We start from the raw sequence: 21,468 nt of genomic DNA, 5'->3' as shown, positions 1-21,468 counted from the left end.
GCTGCTGCCAGCCCTGGCAACGCAACCATTCCCCTTCTGAGGAGTCTGGGGTCTCACTGAGCCGCTGGGGCTGCTCACTGACCAGCAGCGCCCACGCCCGGGGCAAGTCATCCTGCAGCCCCTGGCCCTCCGCTACTGCCTGGACCTGTGTCCAGGGCATTCCCTGGCATCTCACCAGGCACTCTAGCTGTGGGTAGAAGGTGCTGGCAGAGGGACCCTCACTGGCTGTGCCCAGGCCCCGATTTGCGCATCCTTAATGGGGGAGGGGTCACAGTGCACAATTCAGAAATGCTTTTCCTGCTCTAACTCCTTTTTATTTTTTTGCGGTACTAAGGAGGGAACTCAAGTCCTGTGTGTGGCAGGCAAGTACTCTACCACTCAGCCACATCCCAGCCTCAGTAAGCTGTGCGGGCTGGCCTAGGACTTGCCACCCTCCTGAGCTGGGGACTGCAGGTGTGCGCCATGCCCGGCTCTGCTCTAACTTCTTGGCCATCTATATGACAGCTCTGACTTTCAACGAAAAGCAACAGCACCCCAGACTTCCAAGTCATGATCAGGTCACACTGGGAAGACAAGAAGAAAGTGACTCCCCATTAAGAAAATTTGTTATCAATAAATTAAGAAGGGGGAACTTCTGTCAAAAACAAGTTCAAGAAGCTGATACTGGCTGAGATTCCCCTGCTCTCAGGTAGTCTTCAAAAAACCTCAATGGGGAGGAAGAGAACTGCCCCTGAGAAAGTAGCTCCTGATCAGGCAGGGTCACCTCCCAGGGCCACACAGCTAGGCAATGACAACCAAGGGAACCCACCAGGTCTCTGCCTCTGGGGCGCTGGTTCTCGGGCTTGGGCGATGTGTTTCATTTTATAAAGCCCCTCAGGGGGTTGCTGGGGAGAGAGCATTCCGCGCTCTCAGGTAGTGAGCGACCCTGCGACGCCTGGAGGTGGGCAACTGTCCACACAAGGCAAGGGGACAGGAACCCCCAGGGCCTGTGGCTCCCATGGCACCCCCCCCCCCCACCAGCAGGCAACAGCAGACTCCACCGGAACCAAGGGTGGGTCTGTTGGAACCAGCCGCCAGAGGTCACTGAAGAAACATGTTAAAGGAAGCTCCCTTTAGATAATGTCCCACCGCAAGTGGCGGCGAGCTCTTCTGGCAACCAGGAGCGCCAGATCATCTTTAGCATGGGGACGGGGGGAGTCTGACAAGAAAGGACTCCTCCTGGGGAAAGGGAGCACCTGACCCCAGCTTAATAAGCCCAGTGCCTGCTTCCAAGCAGGACAGGGCTGTCCCTTCGAGTCCCCAAGGCCCACCAGAGCCAGAACGAGGTGGGGTCTGAGCTGGCATGGGCTCCCCCAGCCCACCCCACCATCCCCAGCTCTAGCAAGGAGGTTCTGCTGGCCCAAGGGCTTGAGTACTCTGAGGACTGTGGGGGACATGCAGAGACCCGATAGGGGGCCGGGCAGCTGCTGTCCTCACGGCCCAGGCCTGTCTGTTCTGCCGGCTCCTCCCACACTGTCCTGGTCCCCCCGAGACCTGGTGAGCAGCCCTCCCGGGTCTGTCTCTGGCGCCCACCACCAGCTCTCCATCAGCCCCTAGGGCATCAGGCAGGAGGCCTGGAGGGGTGGGAGCTGCTCTCCCCGACTCCTCGCCCCTGAGGAAGAAGCAGTCAGGCTGCTGTGACTTGGAGTTGGGAAAACCTGCAACTGCGGCAGAGGGGCTGGGATTCCCCAAGACACAGACACCGGGAGGCTCCGGGCTCCACACACATCTGGGTTTTAGGTGCAGGCTCTTTGTTCCTCCCTGATAGAAAAGCCAGGCCACCTCTGCCCCCTCTGCCTTGCTGACGTTGGGCAACCACACCAAGGAGCTGTTTTCTTTCATGAGATTGGTAATGAATAGGTGAGGCCGACACGAAAGGCCAGTGCGTAAGCAGCAGCCTGCACGGATGCGTCTCGTCTGGAGCCAAAATGGATCGGCAGCAATTACTAAATGACTTGCTGTGTGTGACCCTTTGATCATGAGCTGGCTCTCTGACAGGTGGCGCCCGGAGGCAACACATCAGTCTTTTAAAAGGCAGATCCTATCACATGATATGCAAGAGGAATTTTCAAAGAATCCTGATCAGCCCGGTCTGAGGGCAACAAAATCATGCAGTTTTGTGCGGAGGAGAAGTCTGACTCCTAAATGGCTAAGTGGCATTGTTAGCTGTCTTTAATGACTCTGCTTCTTGCCCCACCCTGGCTTCACCACGTGGGTAACAACTACAGCCAGTCTCGACAGCATGGGAGGTAATCAGGGAGGGGACGACAGGCAGGGACCCATCTGCGCCAACCTTGGTTCCTGACTTGGGCGAACTCCTTGCCGTACTCCTCGAGCGTCTCCCTCAGCTTCTGGTTCTCGGTCTCGATGTCGTGCAGGCGCTGCACCTTGAGCTGCAGCTGCTGCCCGAGGTCCAGAGCTGGCACGGGATCTGCATGGGAGGAGAGCACGTGTGAGCCCTTCTCTGGAGGCAGAGGCTTGAGCAGGCCTCCAGGGCGCCCGGGCAGCCCCCGCAGGCTCCCCCCAGGCCGGTCCTCTTCCAGCCTGGGACAGGGCAGGCGGCACCCACCCCAGGACCCTCAGGTGCGAGGACAGGTGGGGTGGCTGCGGGGTTCACTGGCCCACTGTGGTGCAGAAGTGATTTTCACTCTTCGACCTGATACAAAGGGAGACGTGGGCAGCGAAGGCAGGAGCCCCAGGAAACCACCCCACACCATGGCTGAACCCGGAGGACCTGGAACTCTGAGAGGGGCACACGGACCACAGGACACATTAAGGGACACTTTCTCATCTAAGTGTCCCAACATCGGGAAAGAGACACAGGACAGAAATGGAACTAAAGGCCAGGATGCAGAGAGCTGGCCCAGAGTGGCCAGGCTAGCCGGTGGGCCAGGCCTGCTGACGGAGGGATGGGAGAAACCCTTGGACTCTGTGGGAAGCCACCCTCTCTCAGCATAGGATGCTCCTCTTGGCTGTCCTGCTTCACTGATGAAGGAGGCTGGGAAGAGCCAGTGAAGAGCACTGGTTGATCCCAAGACAGACCCTACTGAAGCACAGCTGGTGACCCAGCACCACTCTGTTACAGACCAGTGTCAAGATAGCAGGAGGTCCCCAAGCTCCTGACTGTGGTACAAAGAGCAGAATGCCATTCAGGCCAGGACTGTGAGGTCTCAGGGCTAAATGAACGTGTTCTTGCCATCCATTTACTTAACACTGGACTTCAGTCTAAAACTGGAGATCGCAGACATGCAATTTACAGGCTGACTCTTGGCCTTCAGCTTAACCCAGATACAGTGCAAGATGGCAGACATTAGACGTGGTTCTGTCAGTTCAGCACGCCTGGCTCCTTCTGCAGCCTACAGGGCAATTATGATCCACCTGCTGGGCACCAGCGAGGCACTTCCTTTAGGGTCCTCAGGCTGTCAGAGCAGAATACCCAAGTCCACGGGGCTTGGAAAGATTATTGAACTTTTTTCTGGCTTGGGCGCCAGTATCACTGTGAGACGGCTGCAGAGATTTAGTCTCCTGTGGAGGAATGCTAAACACCAAGCTTGGCGGATCAACAAGGGTATATATTCAAGGGCTCACTTAATTTTCAAATGCCAGAGTCATTAATTTTTTAGACCACCCTTGGTTCCTGGAAACTAGGGCTGGGTCCACCATGCCTCAGTGAGCGCGTCCGGCAGGAGCCAGGAGCTCTCTGCGGTGCCGCTGTCCCTGCAGAGTTTACACGAGCCGGTCCTGGCAGTGTGGAGCCCCGCCAGTAGAGCCGAGTGCGGGGTCCACCCCAGCGCTGCTGGTCACGCACAGCCCTGCCTGCTGGGCATTCCTCCTGTGTGTGCGCAGTCTGTGGCTGTGTCGCTTTCTCATTTATGGCTTTTCATTATTATTTTAATCAGCATTAAAATATTTATGCTAAATTAGATTTCAAAAGCTATTTTGGGGAGATGGTTCTGTTAAGCAGGAGTAGCAATAACAGGAAAAATGGCATTCTTGGAAACTTCAGGTGAGGTTTTTTTTTTCTTTCTTTTTAAGAATGTCGGCGTCACCCAGGTCAATCCTGCCGCCCCTCCCCAACCTGCATGGCCTGGCATGGGCTAGTGGCCAGGGGAATCGGCCTCCTCCACCTGGAACTGCAATGTGTACTGACCCCCAGTCAGGGAAGAACAGCGAGACGGAGAACAGGCCAGCCTGGGACGTGCCACCCACGCCACTTGGGGCGGCTTTCCCGAGTGACTATGGTACCAATCGTATTTAAAAAAAAACGAAGCTCATGCACTGCAAGTCCTGCCCTAAGGTTCCCATCAACGTTTCCAGCCCATTCTTTTTAAGAGGTCGGGACCCTCTACGTCTGCTTCAAAGGAAAAAATATCTTCTCCTGCAGTTCAGCCAAGAATCCAGGGACATACGAAAATACCTCGCACATGATCAAGTGAATAGCAACTAGACCTTCTGATGAATTTTCAGAGCATTGTACTGTAAGTGAAAATCCTGGCAATCTCCTCATTATTCATTATGGCATCTATATTTAATTGAACACTATTAGAGGTTAATGCCTGAGTGGCAAATCTGGTCACAGGGTAAGGAATGAACCGAATGTTCAAACACCTCCGTGTGCTCAGCTCCAAACTTTACTGTAGCTGAATGACTAAATGCCGACAGTATCTGAATATTGTTTTGGGATATGTAAAAGGCATTGCTAAAGTACCTCTTAGGCTTAATTTTTATTACTTGTATTAGAGAACAGCTAATTACCACATGACAATATAATGACTCTAGCATGTTTGGGCTGGAGACCAAAACAATGAATTTCGGCATGCCAAACCCCAACCTGCATGTTAATCTGGGGAAATCATAGCTTTTTGTCTCGTTAATGATTTCCAATGCCATTTAAACCCCTCAAAAGCATTGTTAGGTCTTCTACTGCACGTCAGAAGCCTCCAGTCGCAGTAGCTTGGTTAGGAATCGTCCGGAGGAGGCAAGAGAACACCCATCTGTAACAGAGGAACACAGAATCCCACAGGCCCGTCTTCCCGCCTCCAGTTCAACGCGGTTTGCCATCAGCTCCAGCCGCCCGACGTGATGAACTTGCAAAGTGTTTTACAATCATCTAATAATTCCCAAGACACTCTGAGCTTCTGTGTAGCCCATTACGCAACACAGTGGGTCTCAAAGCACATAATTATAACAAACAACAGCAAGGCCTCCACCGACTTATTCCACACCTTTGCCAAGGACATGCACCGTGACTTCACTGATCCTGCCATCACAGGCAGAGGTTGGGGGAGGGCCCTGCAGTGTCAGGGGCTGGCATCTCCCCCAGGGACAGGAGCGCAACGAAGTTGGCCAGGCAAACAGGCACGCAAAACTCCAATTAAGAATTCTGCTCCCCGAGCCAGCAGCCATCTCAATTACACTGTCTCTTCAAGTACTAATTTAACAAGTATTTCCTAAGCGACTCTCTGCTCTGGGACAGCCTCACGGCAGGTACATCAGGTGTGAAAGCAGCAAAGGCAAAGCAAGAATGCCCCTCTGAAGGCCAGGGTCCTTCGAGGAAGAGGCACCACCTGGGCACAGAGAACTTGGACCCACGGAGGCTGTGGGTTCAGATGCAGTAGGCAGGGGGGCAGGGAGTGTGGAGCACTCAGTTCGACGGCCAGCAGCTGGTGTGCATCCCATGATGTCAGCACTGTCCTGGCTGCCAAGGAGGACGTGGTGGGGAGCAGATCTATCCTGGAGGCCAGGGGTGCAGCTCAGTGGTAGGGCATGTGCTCAGCATGTGCGAGGTTCTGGGTCCCACCTCAGGGGCAGGGAAGCTCGAACATCCTAGTGAAGTGAGAGACAGGAAGCAAAACCCAACAAGACAGAATGCCTTCAGGTACTACCAGGTGTGCAGAACTGGACTCAAGTCCCCCGGGGAGGGAAGTATAGAGGAGGGGGGTCCTAGATGGGGGCAGGGGCAGGAAGGCTCTGAAGAGGTGAGCTGGGAGGGACAGCTGGTGCTGAGGAGGAGCTTGTTGAAGATTCACACTAAGCAGAGGCAGTAGCCAGTGCAAAGGCCCAGTGGTGAGCGAGTGTGGCATAGTCAAGGCACAGAGGGAGCCAGGGTGGCTGCTGTGGAGAGAGTGATACAGGAAAAGTGGTAGCAAGGTCCTGTGAAAGAGGAGTTAAAGAAAAATATGAACACGATGAGGAGAGAAATAGAAGAGTTGCAGAAGTAGCAAACTGCATCCTAGGGCCAAAGGTCTAATGAGCCAGAGGTCCAGGTGGAGATCACCTCCACTGCTGGGAGACTGTCAGAAGAAGAGGGCTGGCTGCAGGCATGAGGCACAGGCAGACCACTGCAAGACTTCACACCACACACGGGTCTGCCAGCTTTCCGCTGGTGGAGCAGTGAAGCTTAATGATGAGCTCTACAGTTTTCTTTAACAAGAGCCAAGTGCTCCAAATTAGCTACCCTGTTTTTTGATTGCAAATGGTTGTCACGTCAGTAATGTGCTGCCTCACAATGACAAAACTATTAACACACAATTGATGTCTTTGAAGTAAAAATGATACTTTAATACTTAGTGGGAAAAAAATTACTTCTTGAAAGAAACTCACGCTAGAGTGACAATGTTTTAAAGTCGACTTTGGAAAAGCCCCCATCACCACGTGTACCTGTGAAAAGGCAACATGATCCCCTATCAAAAGTCTCCATGGCCCACGCAGCGCAGGGGGAGTGCAGAGAAGTGGTTTAGCGTGGGGGCTGGACTTACTGGTGTGTATCCCTGACAAGCCACCTCTGTGCAGTTTCGCTGCTTCTTCTGTAAACTGGGCATAGTAACTGTGCTATATCCTGAGGCCCCTGTGAGGACTCACGTGGACAACTGCCACGCATGTGAGTGCTTAGCACTCAGTAAGTGCCACTTATTATCTACCAACTCACACCTGCCAAGAGAGGCTTCAAACCATTTGTTATTAAGATAAAAGTGCAACAGCTTCTGAATAGTTAAGAAAGAAAAACTGAGTATCAGGGAAACTGAAAATTTATCAGTTGAGTTTCAACAAATACATTTTCCTAATTGGTACACAGTTGCAAAAATACAAATCCAATCATCCTAAAGGAACCACTAAAATTCAATCCAGAGTTATAGCTAACAATGTAACTGGGAGGTAAAATAAACTACTCAATCTAGACTTTGGAGACAAAGACTAGAACAGTTGTTATAAGCATGGCCAAGGATTTAAATAAAAATATGAACACAATAAGGGGAGAAACAGGACAAATAAGAAAAATCAAATGGAATTTTAAAGCTTAAAAATACAAAATCTGAATTTTAAAAATTCATTAAATTAACTTACCAACACAATAGGTACTGTAGGTAGAAAAAAAAAATCAGTGAATTCAGACAATTATTCAAACTGTTTGAATAGAAGAGTAAATGCCAATATGCACAACTGAATGGCTAAAAACAAGAATAAAAACCTAAAATCTTGTCAAGCAGAGAAAAGATGATTATGTTCAGGAAAAGAAAGATAAAAATAGCTGGACATCTGTCAGAAAGAGTTACAAGAACAAAAACCACCAGCAATTTTATACCCAACAAAAATATCCTTTAAAATGTTGGGGCAAGGTCAAGATTTCTTTTTCCAAGCTGAACAAAAGTGGACAGAATTCATTGCCAGTGCGCCTCACCATAAAAACGTTAAAAGAATTCTGTAGCCTGAGAAATGAGGCCAGGTGGGAATCTGAATCTCCACAAAGGCATAAACCGCACCGGAAATAGTAAATATATGGGTAAAAATAAAGTACTATTTCTCACTTTAATTTTCTTAAGAGATAGTTGGCTAAAGCAAAAGTAGTGATATTGTATTGTAGGGTTGTAAGAAATGTAAAAGTAAAATGAGTACCAATAGCCAAAGAGAGAGGGAGCAAACGAAGGTCCACTGTGCAGTTCTTACACTGCACGTGAAGGGGTGAGATATTTTAAGAAATAATGTGGGAAGTTAAACATGGCTAGTCTGTGCCCTCACATATCCACTAAGATTAAAAAAGTGTTACAGTTAATACAGTAAATGTCGAGATAAAATCAAAAAGGACTCTATCAAAAGAAAGCAGAAGGGGCTGGGCTGTGGCTCGTGGTTAAGCCACCTGTGACGTACTGGGTCCTTGGCACCACACACAAATACACAAACAAAGGTATAGTGTCCATCTACAACTAAAACATTAAAAAGCAAAGCAGGAAAAACATAACTATAATAAAACAGGTGAGACAAACACAAAGAGTGACATGGAAGACTTCCCCTCAACCTCGAAAGACAATGTTTAACTTTCCAGGGGAGAGGCAGACGGCCAGAATGGATCTGGAAGGCAGGGCATAACTATTTACAAGAGATGTGACACAAATGTGAAGACACGGGTTAACGGTAAAGGTTAGAAACAGATGCAACACGAAAACACAAATCAAAAGAAAGCTGGAGTGCCTCTAACAAAATCTGACACAGAAACTTCAGGACCAGGAAAACTACCAGGAATGAAGATCCCCGTATAAACCCAGAAGACCCAGATGGATGAGAAGACATAAAATCCTAAGGTAACTACACCTCCAAACAAAGCTTCAAAATCCATGAACCTAAAGCTGACAGAAATGATAGGGAAAAAGGAAAGTCCACAAAACTCCTTTCCCATCAGCTGATAACACAATCAGACACAAAATCATCCTGGATACGAAAGACTCATAACCCTCCAGTGACTTGGCCTTTGAGAGAACCACGCCCCCCAACACCTACAAAACACAGAGTACTAACAAAGAAAAATTATAAAACAAGTTTTGATCAAAATTCCTACAAAGCATATTCTCTGATCACAATGGAATAAAAGAATGTCCCAAAGACTCCACTTTAAGAGAAAAATTAAAAAGCTGGGCATGGTGGCAATCACCTGTAATCTCGGAAATATGGAAGGCTGAGGCAGGAGGAGCTGTAATTCAAGGGCAGGCTCAGCAACTGAGCAAGACTCTGTCACAAAATAAAATAAAAAGGGCTGGGGATGCGGCTTAGTGTTAGAGCTCTGCCTAGCATGTATGAGGCCCTGGGTTCCATCCCAGAACTGTGGGGTGGGTGGGGAAGAGCAAATTAAACCCAAAGTAAGTAGATATGAGCAAGCAGGAACAGAAAGCAGTAGGGCTGAAAAGGGAAAGAGAGGAATCAGTGCAAACAGTAGCAGGGTTTTTGCATGTTGAGTTCAACTTTTTAAAATTGGTGCATTATAATCCTACACAACAGTTGGATTCACTGTGCCAGATTTACACATGAACATAACAGAATTTGATTCTGTACTGTGACTGAACCCAGAAGCATTCTGACTCTGAGCCACAATGCCAGTCCTTTTAAAAAAAAAAAAAAAAAAAAAAAAATTTGAGACAGGGCCTTGGTATGTTGGCCCAGGTTGGCCTCAAACTTGTGATCTTCCTGTCTCAGCCTCCTGAGAAGCTGGGATTACAGGCATGCACCACCATGGCTGGCAAGAGCTTCTAGCCAGGCCAATCAAGGGAAAAAAGATCAAGGAGTCATGGATCGCAAGAGCAGGAAATGAAAGAAGGGACATCAACACACATCCCATAGATAAAGATGACAAGATATGATAATCAACAGGATGCCAAATACATTTGCTAATCTAGGTGAAAATTTTAAAAATTTCCCATTTATCAAAACTGACTCAAGAAGAAATAAAAAATGTGTTAGTCTTATATATTAGCAGTAATGGTCCTATACTTGCTAATGAAGATAAATTTGAAATTAAAAATGTTGCAACAAAATCCGAGGCCTAAATGGCTTCTGTTGAAGTAGTTTTCCAAGGAAATAACAGAAATGCCACGTTTCAGCAATGTGGGCATGGGCAGGAGTGTATAGCACATCCCAGCACATTTCACAAGTCTAGAGCTTCCTGGTCAATAAAGGCAATAAAGGGAAAAAAAACCCTGTAAAACTACAGTTTTACATTCCTCATGAATTTAAAGGCAAAAATCCTTAATAAATTTTAGCAAATTAAATCCAGCAAAATTTACAAAGTATAATATCATAACCAAGTAGGGTTTATCCCAGCAATGCAAGGTTGGTTTAACATTTGAAAATCAAACGACATCACCATATTAACAGAATAAAGGAGAAAAATTACATGATATCATAGACATAGGGAAAAACTATGACAAGATTCAATGATACCCACTCATGAGAAAAACCCTCAGGAAGCGAAGAATAGAAGGGAGTTTCCTCAGCCCACGAAGGGCTTCTAGAAGAAAATCTGCAGCTCAGATGATGCTTCCCAGGGAGACCGAAGCCCTCCTCCCACATGGGGAGCACTCTGCCCCCACGCTGCACTCAGGAGCCATTGCAAAAGCAAGAAAAGGGAACGAATACACACAACCAGAGAGGGAACCCCACAGGAAGATGGGGTGCAGAAGCCAGAACAAGACTTTGACCCACTGAACCTGAGGTTTACAAAACATGCCACTCAACAACCATAAAAGGCTAGTTCTCTTCAAGGGTAGATGGAACATTCCAGAAAGAACATCCTAGGGAAAATGTAAAACTCCCACAAATTTCTGGAATGAGTACAGAAAGGTGAGAGAGATGATATTATGCAAAAATTAATTATATGTCCATATAAAGGCAACAACCAATTGAAAAATAAATGTATAAAGAAAATGCCATTTCTATCCAGTGTTCAAGAGCATGCCCTATGGAGAGGTAAGCTGAACACAGCATACTAGGTATGCACTGTCAGACTGAGAGAAACTGAAGGTGACCTAAATATATACAACCATGTTTGGGTTGGAAGGCTCCATGGTGTTCCCAATTTTCCTCCAGCTGGTCTATAAAAATGGTGGATTCCTGATCAACATCGAGGAAGGTGTGTCTGCAGACACCAATAGGCTGGATCAAGAGTCCAGACACTCGGGTAGTAGCCAAAACAAATATGAAAAAGACCATCAAAGATGAAGAACTTCTGTTACCCGATTTAGAACAGACTGGAAAGTCACAGTGAACAGTACCGTGTGATGCTGCAGAAGGACAGATGCACAGACCAGAGAGGCAATGCAGGGTCCAGGGGACGCGCACAGTCCACCACTCTGACCTCACACCACACACAAAGCTAACTCAGAAAACACCACAAGCAGAGGGAAAAGATAACCATGACCCTGGGGTAGGCAATCATTCCTTAAAACAAAAAATGAGAGAGAGAGAAAAAAATTTATTTAGTAGCTCAGTGGTAGAGCGCTTGCCTTGCACATGTGAGGCACTGGGTTCAATCCTCAGCACCACATAAAAATAATAAATAAAAATACTTTGTCCATCTACAACTAAAAAAAGAATCTATTAAAAAAACTTCTCTTTAAATGACAACAGACTGATAATATATGCAAAAATACACCTGATAGCAGGTTTCTATGTAGTATATTAAAAATTTACAACCGAATACAACAACCCTTTTAAAATGGGCAAAAGACTAAAGAGGATCTCAGTGAAGAACTATGAATGACCAAAAAGCACATGGAAAAATATTCAGCATCATTCGTCATTAGGAGAAATGACGAATTAAAACCGAAATGAAACGTGCTCACTAGATGTCTAACATCTAGTGGAAAGGCGAAGAGGAGCAGAAGTGGAACTCCGCTCTGGAAAACAACGTGCCGTCTTTTCCCTTCTTCTCCTGGTGGTGCTGGGACTGAATGCAGGGTGCTCTACCACAGAGCCATAGCCCAGCCCTTTTGAAAATTGTATTTTGGGGCAGGGTCTTGCTAAGCTGCTGAAGATGGCTTTGAACTTGCGATCCTCCTGCCTCAGCCTCCCCAGTAACTGGGATTAGGCGCAGCTACGGTCCAGCCCAGCCTGGCATCTCTTACAAGCTAAGTGTGCAACTGCCCTGTGAGCAGTCCTGGCCTTAGGCACCTGCCTGGAAGAAACGAGAGAGGTCCATGTGACCACCCTGAATGTTTACCCTGCACTGATTTGTAAGAACCACAAACCTGGAACAAGGAGGATGGACAAGCAAGTGCAGATGGCAGACAAGCTCTTGGCAGCAGGGAGGAAAGGCTGTGGTCACCTCGACAGCAGAAGCCCGCGCCCTGGTGGTGAGAGCCAGGCCGAGCCCGGGCTGTACCGCCCGACACCCGCCAGCTGCAGCTCTGGGCCAGCCGGGGGCAGGAGGGGACCCCCTGGCCTACAGCTTGGCAGGCCAGATGTGGTCACGCACTCTCCACTTCAGGTATTTTCGACCTTGGTGGGGTTTTGGGGCCCAGCCCATCACGAGTCAGGAGCATCTGCATACGCTGATTCCACTTCATGAAGCTGCAGGAATGACAAATCTCGTCCAGGCTAACAGAAAGATGATCACAGGTTGCTGGGGTTTGAGATTATAAGGGAACTTGAGAGATGACAGACCTGTCCTATGTCTGGATTGTGAGGGTCCCACAGCATCACACTACAACCCTGAAATGAGCATGTCTTATTGCATGTGAATCATACCTCCATCAAGGTGACGTCAAAGTGTAATTTTCAGGGCTCGGGATGTAGCTCAGTGGTAGAGAAACTTGCTTAGCACGCTCTAGGTCCTGTGCTTGATCCCCAGCACCACCAACCAACCCCCAATCCCCCAACAAAATACACACACACATGCATAATTTTCAGAGAGCTACAAAGCCTCTTATATTGCTAATAAAATAATTTTAATTCCCTTTCACCTGTCAGCACGGCCTTTTGCTCTATTCAGACTGGTTTGCAACGTGCTAACACGTGGCTGTAACTACACAAGTGTGTCATGAGGACATGAGAACAGACCCGGCTGCAAAACCAAACATTTTTATTCTTGAGCAAAAGCAGTTTGGAGACCAGTGACCTCATCAGACTGGTCTGGCTACCCGGCCAAGACAGAGGGCAGGTGAGCCAGGCAGGACAGGAACAGCGGCAGCCTGTTACAGGAGGGCTTGCATGGGGACACTCCTGGAGGCTGCATCACCAGGACGTACCCACAGACTGCCTGTCAGGTGCAGCCTAAGCCACTGCACGGATAAGTCCACTGACCGTCCCCGGAAGGCCTGGCTCTGGGCTGTCAAGAGCTCGGCCTCATGATGTGTGGACTGAAAAGCCCCCTCCCGTCTCCACAGACCCAAGGCCATGTCTGCACAGAGTGCCCTGGGGCAGCAGGGCCGCCCTGTCGGCGGCCGGGTGAACGTGCCCCTGAGCCCACCCGGCTGATGACATCACAGCGCGGCAGACGCTACTTTTCGCCAGGGCACTCTAGGCTAATGTAATCATACGATTACATAATTAACCCAGCTGTCTCATTAAGAAAATCAACTGGAATTCAGGGCATAATTAGTCATACAGCAATTAGCATGCTGATGAGGGACTGATGAAAGCTGTCTAGATACCCCCGTGCCAGGACCACCCGGCCACGGCCCAGGGGGACGAGCTGTGCACCTCTGCGCGGGCACCCCAGAAGGGTGCTCCCCCCCAGCGTGGCCTGGCTGGCAGGAGGGGCAGAGGGATGGCCCTGGAGAGCGCAGCATGCGGGAGCTGTGGTGGCCGGACGCCTGCCCTGCTGCTCTCCCTCCCCTGGCCTACAAACTCAGTGCACATGAGGCGGGAAAGCTGGGGCCCCAGTGACGGTGCTGACCTGGTCAAGGAGGGTGTCCAGGCTTCTCCATCTGGTTTCCAATTCCCCAGGTGCTGAGGCGAAGCATGACTGTCCCTTGTCCCCTGAGGTGGCTTCAGGCCTTGCCCTGGGCCAGGACCCCAGGTGAGGCAGGGGGCAGCCCAGCGTCTACAACAACCCCCAGGCCTCCTCCTCACCCACAGCCCAGGTCCTCCTCCTGTCCAGTTGTACAGGCGCCTGTGGCTGATTCTTAATGAAGACGCCTTGTGAAGGCACACTAGACACTGTCATGGGGATCCTGCCTGTCACAGGCCCTTCAAGTCAGAGCACTCTGGAGGGGCCATGGGCACCCACCCTGGTTTGCCAACACCAGAAAACCTGGAGTACGCAGACTGGAGCACCCTTCTGGAATCAGGCTGGGAGGGCCCCAGTCCGTAGCCTTGGAGAGCGCCTCCAAGGGGCACGCCGACTGCACTGTGGGCGTTCAAGCCAGGGGCATTTCTAACTCAGGCCCAGGATTTCATCAGCTTCCCCCACAGCTGTACTATGGGACCCTGGGCAAGGGGCGGACAGGAAAGGAAGAGGAGTCAAAGGAATGGGGTTTCCTGATTTTAACTTGTACTGTGTCCTCGCTGGAAGTAACACCCACAAAGGACCATCTTGCTATTTTATTCTTGCAGAAGAGCATTAAAAAACAGTTCTCAATAGGAACAACATTCCACTCTATTTCCGGATCCTCAAATGCTGGGCCAGTGGGGATACGCTCAGGGAGAAGAGCTTTTCCTACAAGCAAATCAAAAACCTCCACGGGCACCCAGGAACCAGGCATCTTAGAGCAGGTTCTGGGAGCACAGTGGCCTACAAATGGACTCTTCTTAGCCAGTTCTCTTTTAATAAAAAAGGGTTTCCCAGGCTGGGGTGTGGCTCAATGGCGGAGTACTTGCCCAGCACACACAAGGCCCTGAGTTCCATCCCCAGCCCCACTGAAAAGAAAAAAAAAAAAAAAAAGTAAAATCTTTTAGGACGCCTGAAAACCTCCATCTCCATCTCCGAAGCATAGGTCAGAATCTGCTGAAAAATCAAGCAAGTCCGGTCAGTGGTGACACCTGGTCCAAGTGGTGTTTCATGAGTCGATGAATATTTTATATAACTGGTTATGTGATTCCTAATACTTGAATCTTAAAAGAAACACTTGCAGGCACTACCTTTGGTGTGCCAAGGGTTTGTGCCTGCAGGGACGAGGTGATGCTTACGAGGGGCCACAGCAGAGGTCAGGAGGCAATGCACACTGCAGAGATTCTCCCAGCAAGCTCTGTGACCAAACGCAGCAGGCACGATCTGCAGCACCAACATGCAGTGGTAGCTCTGCCAACTTTGCGTCTTTCTTTCCTGTCTAGGGTAAAAAATACCATCACCGAGACGTTTCTGAGACAGAAATGTCACCCGTGTCTTATACAAATTTGTAAGTATCCTACAAAAAGTCAGCTGGCCACATGCTAATCTATAATGTGTTAACAAGGGCTATTCAGAAACTTGGATTGCAAGTTGATTATTTTCTGATTTGTGCTTCTCCCTCCCAACTCTGGAAATAAATACAGACTCATGGTACAAAATCTGAAGCTATCAGGAGCAAGGGCGAGTCGCCTGTGCGGGGTTAATGGCTGGTGGAGCGTGCATGCCACTGTGATTCTGCTCAGAACCCAGTAAAATTCCAGCCATGCAAGAACCTTTAAAAGGAGGTCACTCCGGAATATTTTCAGCTGAGAGGGTCACACTTTAAGAGCAGAGACACTCATTTCTTGTATCACGACAGTAAGAGATAGAGGCTATTTTTACCTAAAATGTTAACTGTGGAATATTGTCTCAAAGGCTTGGAATACTCTGCTACTGCCCGAAGCCAGCCACTCTTGTGTGATGGACTGCTAGCAAGCGGTGGCTGAGTGTAAGTGTGAAGGTGACCTCAGGCTTCTCCTTGCACATGAGGGGTCACTGGTGTTGAGAGACATGGTGTGACGTGAAGGGTGCTGGCCTCCTAATCAGGGAGCCCGCTGCAGGGGGATGCCCCACATGGGGCCCTGCCTGCCCCAGGGATCCTACTGGTCATGATGTTGGCACACAGCTATGATGCTCTTCCTCATTAGCAAGTTCGTAAACATAAATCTCGATTAGAGGTATCTTAAAATAAAGTAAAGCATACATAAGTTCGCGGTAACCTGCACACGCCGATGGCAGGCATTATGCTACGCAGGCTCCAGAGGAGAACCGACAGATGAGCCTACTAGGGTCAGGATGTACAATGGCAACACTTCTTCCACAACAGGGTGTGGCACCGACAGCAAAGGTCACGTTCAAGTGAGGGATGAGAAGAGAATTAGCAATGGGAGGTGCGTTCTCTACATTGTTTGCAGGTCTTCCTTTTAACTTTGGAAAGCAGGAAGAACCTGGCCAACAAGTACTATGCTTTGGACGAGGTAACAGCACTGCCTTAGCTGCGTCCTGAGACAGCTGTCCCAACAAATGTCCCTAACTTCCGGTCTGAGCAGAGTCAAGTACATCTCCCACCGACACCTGCTGCAGTCTGTCCTCTTCTCTCCACCTTCACCTCTGCCACTGAACCCAGCGCCCTGGCTCTCCCTCTGGAGTTCTCACCTTACCTTGCACCCTTTCTAACCTCCTGTCCAGACTGCCGTGGGGATGACCCCGTCAACACACAGCTCCCATCAAGCTGGGTCCCACTTAAAATCTGGTGCCGGTTTCTCTGCTGTGTCCAGAGCCTCTGCCAACCTACCAGGCCCGGCTTCTCTGCAGCCAGGCCACCCGAGCAGGGGATCAACAGTGCCCCTTCACATGTGGCGAGTATCGCATCCAGACCCGCGGCATGTGGCCCCAGAGGGCCTCTCCTTCCACGTCCTCCCTGCACACCAGCTCCTCACATGTGCAGCTCTCTCTGGGCTGTGCCAGTGCCCACTCCAGAGTGGCTGCCCCCTGCTCCACCTCTCTCCCAGGTGGGTTTCGCCAGTTGTGCCTTATCACACCTAAAATTCAGAAACTAACTGTGTGATGTGTGCTTTTTTCCAGCACTAGGCATTGAACCCAGGGCCCTTTACCACTGAGCTGCATCCCCTGCCCTTTTATGTGTTGAGATGGGTTTCCCGGTAAGCTGCCCAGGACTCGACTAGCGATCCTCCTGCTTCAGCCTCCCGAGTCACTGTACTGCAGGTATGCCACCGCTCCCTGCATGCGATCGCAGCCTTGTGTTCATCCTGAGGGCCGTGAGGGCAGAAGCCTCACTCTGCCAGTGGTACCAGGGAGACGAGGTCATTGCACTGGGAGGAAGAGTGTGGTGTGGCTAAAGGAGATATTTCTAAAAAATGTCTGAGAAAATATTCTCCAAATTGATTAAGGAAATAGGAACGGTCTGGTGGCCAGTGACAAAGAATGGAAATGCCAACCTCAACTACGTTAACTGTCAGGATGAGGATGGCTCAATGCTATCATGTACTTAAATGTTGCTCAGTGTTGTACCACAGAGAAGCTGGGAATCCTGTGGTGGGGATTTTGGATGTGGAGGACGCACAGAGAGGAGCCGACGACTCAGCTTTCTCCCTGTGACCAGCCAAGCAGGCCACAGAAGGGGAAGCGGCAGGAGGGGCGTGGGCTGGGCGGAAGGAGATCCCAACTCAAGCTTAGGACGCAGGACATCGGCAGGGCAGCTGTTCACCTGAACACAGATGCTGGACATGGAGCACTGGCCACAGAACCAAAGGCCTCACAGGGCACATGCCAGCTGGACGAGCCTGTGCTGGGTGCCACGTGAACATCCACATGGGCATGTGATCTTCACCAAGTGACCCCAAGGTGGAACAGGGGCTCAGCGAGCTACAGGGCTGCTACAGCAAGCGACGACATGTCTCGCTCCCTCTCAGTGGGCACCCTCCAAGCTGCAGGGCTTGGGGCGGGCCCTCCATGGAGCACTGTTCAAGGCCAACGGTTGAAGCGCCACACTAAACAATTTCAGGAGTGTGTCTGGAAGGAATACCTTGGCCCATTAATTCATGCATTCGACTGACAAATATTTATGAGGGACCGGATCACGCTGTTGCAGTCTACGCAAGCATGGTTGAGTGTCCGTGGGCATGCACTCTGAGAAATGTGTCCTTAGAGTCTGGACACAAGACAGAGAGTATGTGCACAAACTAAGACAGCCAGGACGTCGCCTGGCAATCGATCCTCACAGGGCCACCAGTGTATGTGGCCCATCACTGATCAAAGTGTCATTTATGCAGCATGTGAATGTAGTTATAATAGTAGTGAATACACACAGGGTCTTGGGCTCAGAATGTGTGTGTGTGACAACACAGACACACACACACACACACACACACACGGTGGGGGTTGGAGCCAGACCTGGGAGGTCAGAGCAAACCTGTGTCAGGAAGTGGTGTTCCCACAAATTAATCTGGAGGTGTGAGTGAGACGGGTGAGATGCAGTGGCCCGCGGGGAATGGCAGGAGGGCAGAAAGACTCAGGTGTTGGCCTGAACCACGGGGCGGGGGAGGAGCTGGGATGGAGAGAAGAAATGGCGCAAGACACATTCTGGGTGGAATGTCCAGGACTGGCAACCAAGTGCCCCCTCACTTGAGAGGCGAGCTGAAGAGGATACCTTCCGTTGGCCAGGTGGGGCGGGTGCAGGTGCCCACTTCAGGTGGGGCTGTTCGCCATGCCACACCTGCCGTGCCCCAGGGGCTAGGTGAGAGCAATGAAGCCAAGCCCTGTCCTCCAGAGTGGCTCCTCTAGCAGGGTCAGCAGACAAGAGACAAGAAACAACAGACTGATAAGGTTTCAGGAAAGGAGAGCAGGTGGGGGCTGACAGGGGCAGCACTTGGCCAGTCTCAGGCCAGTGGGACCTGGGCTCCACCCCCTCCTGGGGCAGCTGCCCGCTCTGCCTGGGCTGCTGGAGCTGAGCCATGGGGCACATAGCTGAAATACCTGCTGGCTTCCTCCAGCTTTCCGAGATATCGTGAGTTGCTGCCTCCTGTAACGTGGAGAGCTTAACATAGCCACAGTGCATCTGGATTCTGCTGGGTTGAAGCCGAAGCACAAGATAGTCGAGGCGCCCTGACACGCCCAGCCGTGTGGCTGTCAGTAAATGCGAGGCTATTGACCAGGCCTTTCCTGTAAGCCTCAGCCACAGATGACTTCATCTGAGCAATACGCGACTTCGAAACAGGCAGAGAGCTCCCAGCACCCTTCCTGCTTTCCAGGTAACTTGTTAGATCTGTCAGACCACAGCGTCTGTAAGAAATACCTGGGAGGCTGGGGGCAGACGTGATCTACGTGGACTGCAGATATATTTTGATCAACTTTATTACTGTAGAAAACCTCTGCTCTTACTTAGTCCTACCATCTAAAATTTAAAATGTGAACTTAAATTCTCCAGCCCCAAATGATAATTAGGAAGATCACTGATGTAGGAAAAATGCTTCTGGTATAACACTTAATGGTATAATATTAAGTGAAAAAAGCAGAATATAAATCTAGAGCTACACTGTGATGAGAATTCTATGCAATTTGTCTACACATAGGCGGGGGCCTGATCAGGCAAAGAGGATGTGAACAAGGAAAACGGTCTCTTTGTATTCTATGGGAAATTAAGGCAGAAAGTAACTGCAGACAAAGAAATCTAACACGCTTATGTGGTTGCTCCGCTGAGAAAGTTCATGGGGGGGAATATCTCAGTACAAATCCAACTTTCAAAAGAGGAGTGTAGGTGATCTAGGAAATAGCAGCTTTAGGCAAAGAAAGCAGATCCAGCTCCTTGCACTGAGTTCCAAGACGACAGACACTGAGATCCTGCTGGGAACACAAACTTGAGAGACCCCACTGTGAGGGCAGGAGCGGGTGGGAACGGGATGGAGCAGAACCCACCTGAGCAGGAGGAACCAAGAGAATAACTAAAGAACGAACTCTCTGGAAATAGAAGGTTCAATTTATCCAAGTTCAGGCTGCATTTCTCACGTAAATTCTTGAGTCAGTGTGGACATGACATGGTTCAAAAAGAAAATTCTCAGGCACCACCTTACACTTAAGAAAACTCAAGTGGTGCCCACTGACCAGCTGACACCAGAGGAACAGAGCACCCTGGGCGTCAAAGGGCCTATTTACAGTGAAGGAGGTGACTTGCCAGCCCTGGACAGTCTTCAGGAAATCCCTAATCAGATATAAACTTTTGCAGATGATCATAAGGTCAGAATTAAGAGTGTAATAAGCTCCTCATATAACATTCTAGGCTATTTCCCCAACCTATCCATTCTACAGATAAGAAACAGAGATCCAAACAGGAAAAGAAACATGATCAAGACCTAACAAGAACATGGTGTGAGACTCTGGGTCTCCTTTCTCCCTGTCCAAAGTGCTCTCTCCTGTACTTTGGTGTTGCATCTATTAACCCAAACTCCAAGAGAAGACAGCAAACCCCATGGTGTAGAACCCATGTACAGGTACAGAGGAGGCCTGTTTCTGTTTTGCTTTGTTACATAGTTTCAGTAACATTTAGAGAATTACTAAGAGTGAACATGCAACTTCCACCAAGGGGAAGTGGTGGTAATTGATTTCCTTGTCACATAGATGTGGCCTTCCTAATTTTCTGATTGAAGTGTCTCCAGGAGGGAGCTGGGACCCACAAGGTCATGTCTACCACCCCCTATGTAGATTCTAAGTTGCTGGAAGCAGAGAAATCACAACGAACCAGCAGGTTCAAGGCACTCTGAAATCTGCCTTTTCTAAAAAATAAGGACTTGGGAGCCATCATCTCTCAGAAGAACTAACAAGGATTACTTCTATTTTAACTCTTCAGTGAAGAGTGTCAGAGGTCATTACCTGGGTAACCTGAGGGGTGGGGTAGGTCCTCAAGTCCCGCAAGCAAGCACACCAGCACACAGGGAGGTGGCACACCCGCCTCTGCTACATGCAGCATTGTGCGCCCTAGCCCCAGACATTAACAGATGCATCCATTTTTTACGCATGGTGATTCATGTGTGGAAAATTCCTGCCCCCACGACTCCCTGGGGGAACTGGCTCTGCCTGAGACCTGCAATTCACCAGATCGGACACCCTGCCAGGGGGCTGCCAGGGCCCAAGCTTACCTGGAACGTCGATCAATCTTTTGTAGACATTCAAGAAGGCTGCCTCAGCCTCTTTGCTTCTTTTACTCAGTGCATCAATCTGAAAGGGAAGGAAAGAAAAGACAGAGAGCTCAAAATTCGTCAAGAGGAAATTTAAGTCACCCTGCACCTCGCGAGTTCCTGCAGCAGATGGGACGCTTCTCAAGCAGCTCTCGAGCTCTCAGAGCAAGTACCTGCCAGCGCCCCAGAAGGAGGCAGTCCCCAGGGGCCAGGACCTGAGGGGAGTGAGTGAGGGCTCCGAGGGCTGAAGTTGTTCCTGATGCTGAGAAGGACCCCTGGGCGGGGGGCTTTCCACGATGGGCCCTGCCTGGTCCCTTTTCTCCACCTCCAAGCGCTGACCGAGCTGACCATGTGCTAGACAGCTGCGACTGGGACAGGGAGACAAATACTTGGGAGCTCAGGGGCTGTTGGGGAAACAGGTATGCAAGCAAGCTCATTTCAGCCAGGGCAGAGCCGTGGGGACAGAAGAGGACATTAAGGGAAGTCAGGGACTTTTGAGCAGAGTCCTCGAGATAATTCGCCAGGGTGGACAAGTGAACGATGCATCAAAGGGCAAGAACACATCCAAGTGCTTCAATTCGGGGATTCAGAGATCCTCCGTAGGAA

The 21,468-nt window shown here is 49.9% G+C and overlaps 1 protein-coding gene across 16 annotated transcripts in view; it reads right to left on the bottom strand.

The window, feature by feature from the left end:
- CUX1 (cut like homeobox 1) overlaps positions 1-21,468 on the bottom strand; it is a 315,007-nt gene that overhangs the window by 123,427 nt on the left and 170,112 nt on the right. For all 16 annotated transcript variants that reach the window (XM_079121805.1, XM_079121808.1, XM_079121804.1 and 13 more), the window contains exons 4-5: positions 20,824-20,902; positions 2,333-2,470 (exon numbers count right to left, since the gene is read on the bottom strand). In XM_079121805.1, the coding sequence (XP_078977931.1) occupies positions 2,333-2,470; positions 20,824-20,902 (217 nt within the window). The remainder of the gene's footprint in view (positions 1-2,332; positions 2,471-20,823; positions 20,903-21,468) is intronic.

Source organism: Sciurus vulgaris (assembly GCF_902686455.1).
Source record: "Sciurus vulgaris genome assembly, chromosome: 18".
Lineage (NCBI taxonomy): Eukaryota > Metazoa > Chordata > Mammalia > Rodentia > Sciuridae > Sciurus > Sciurus vulgaris.
The sequence above is the reverse complement of the archived record's forward strand: the minus strand, read 5'-3'. Positions and strand labels throughout refer to the sequence as shown.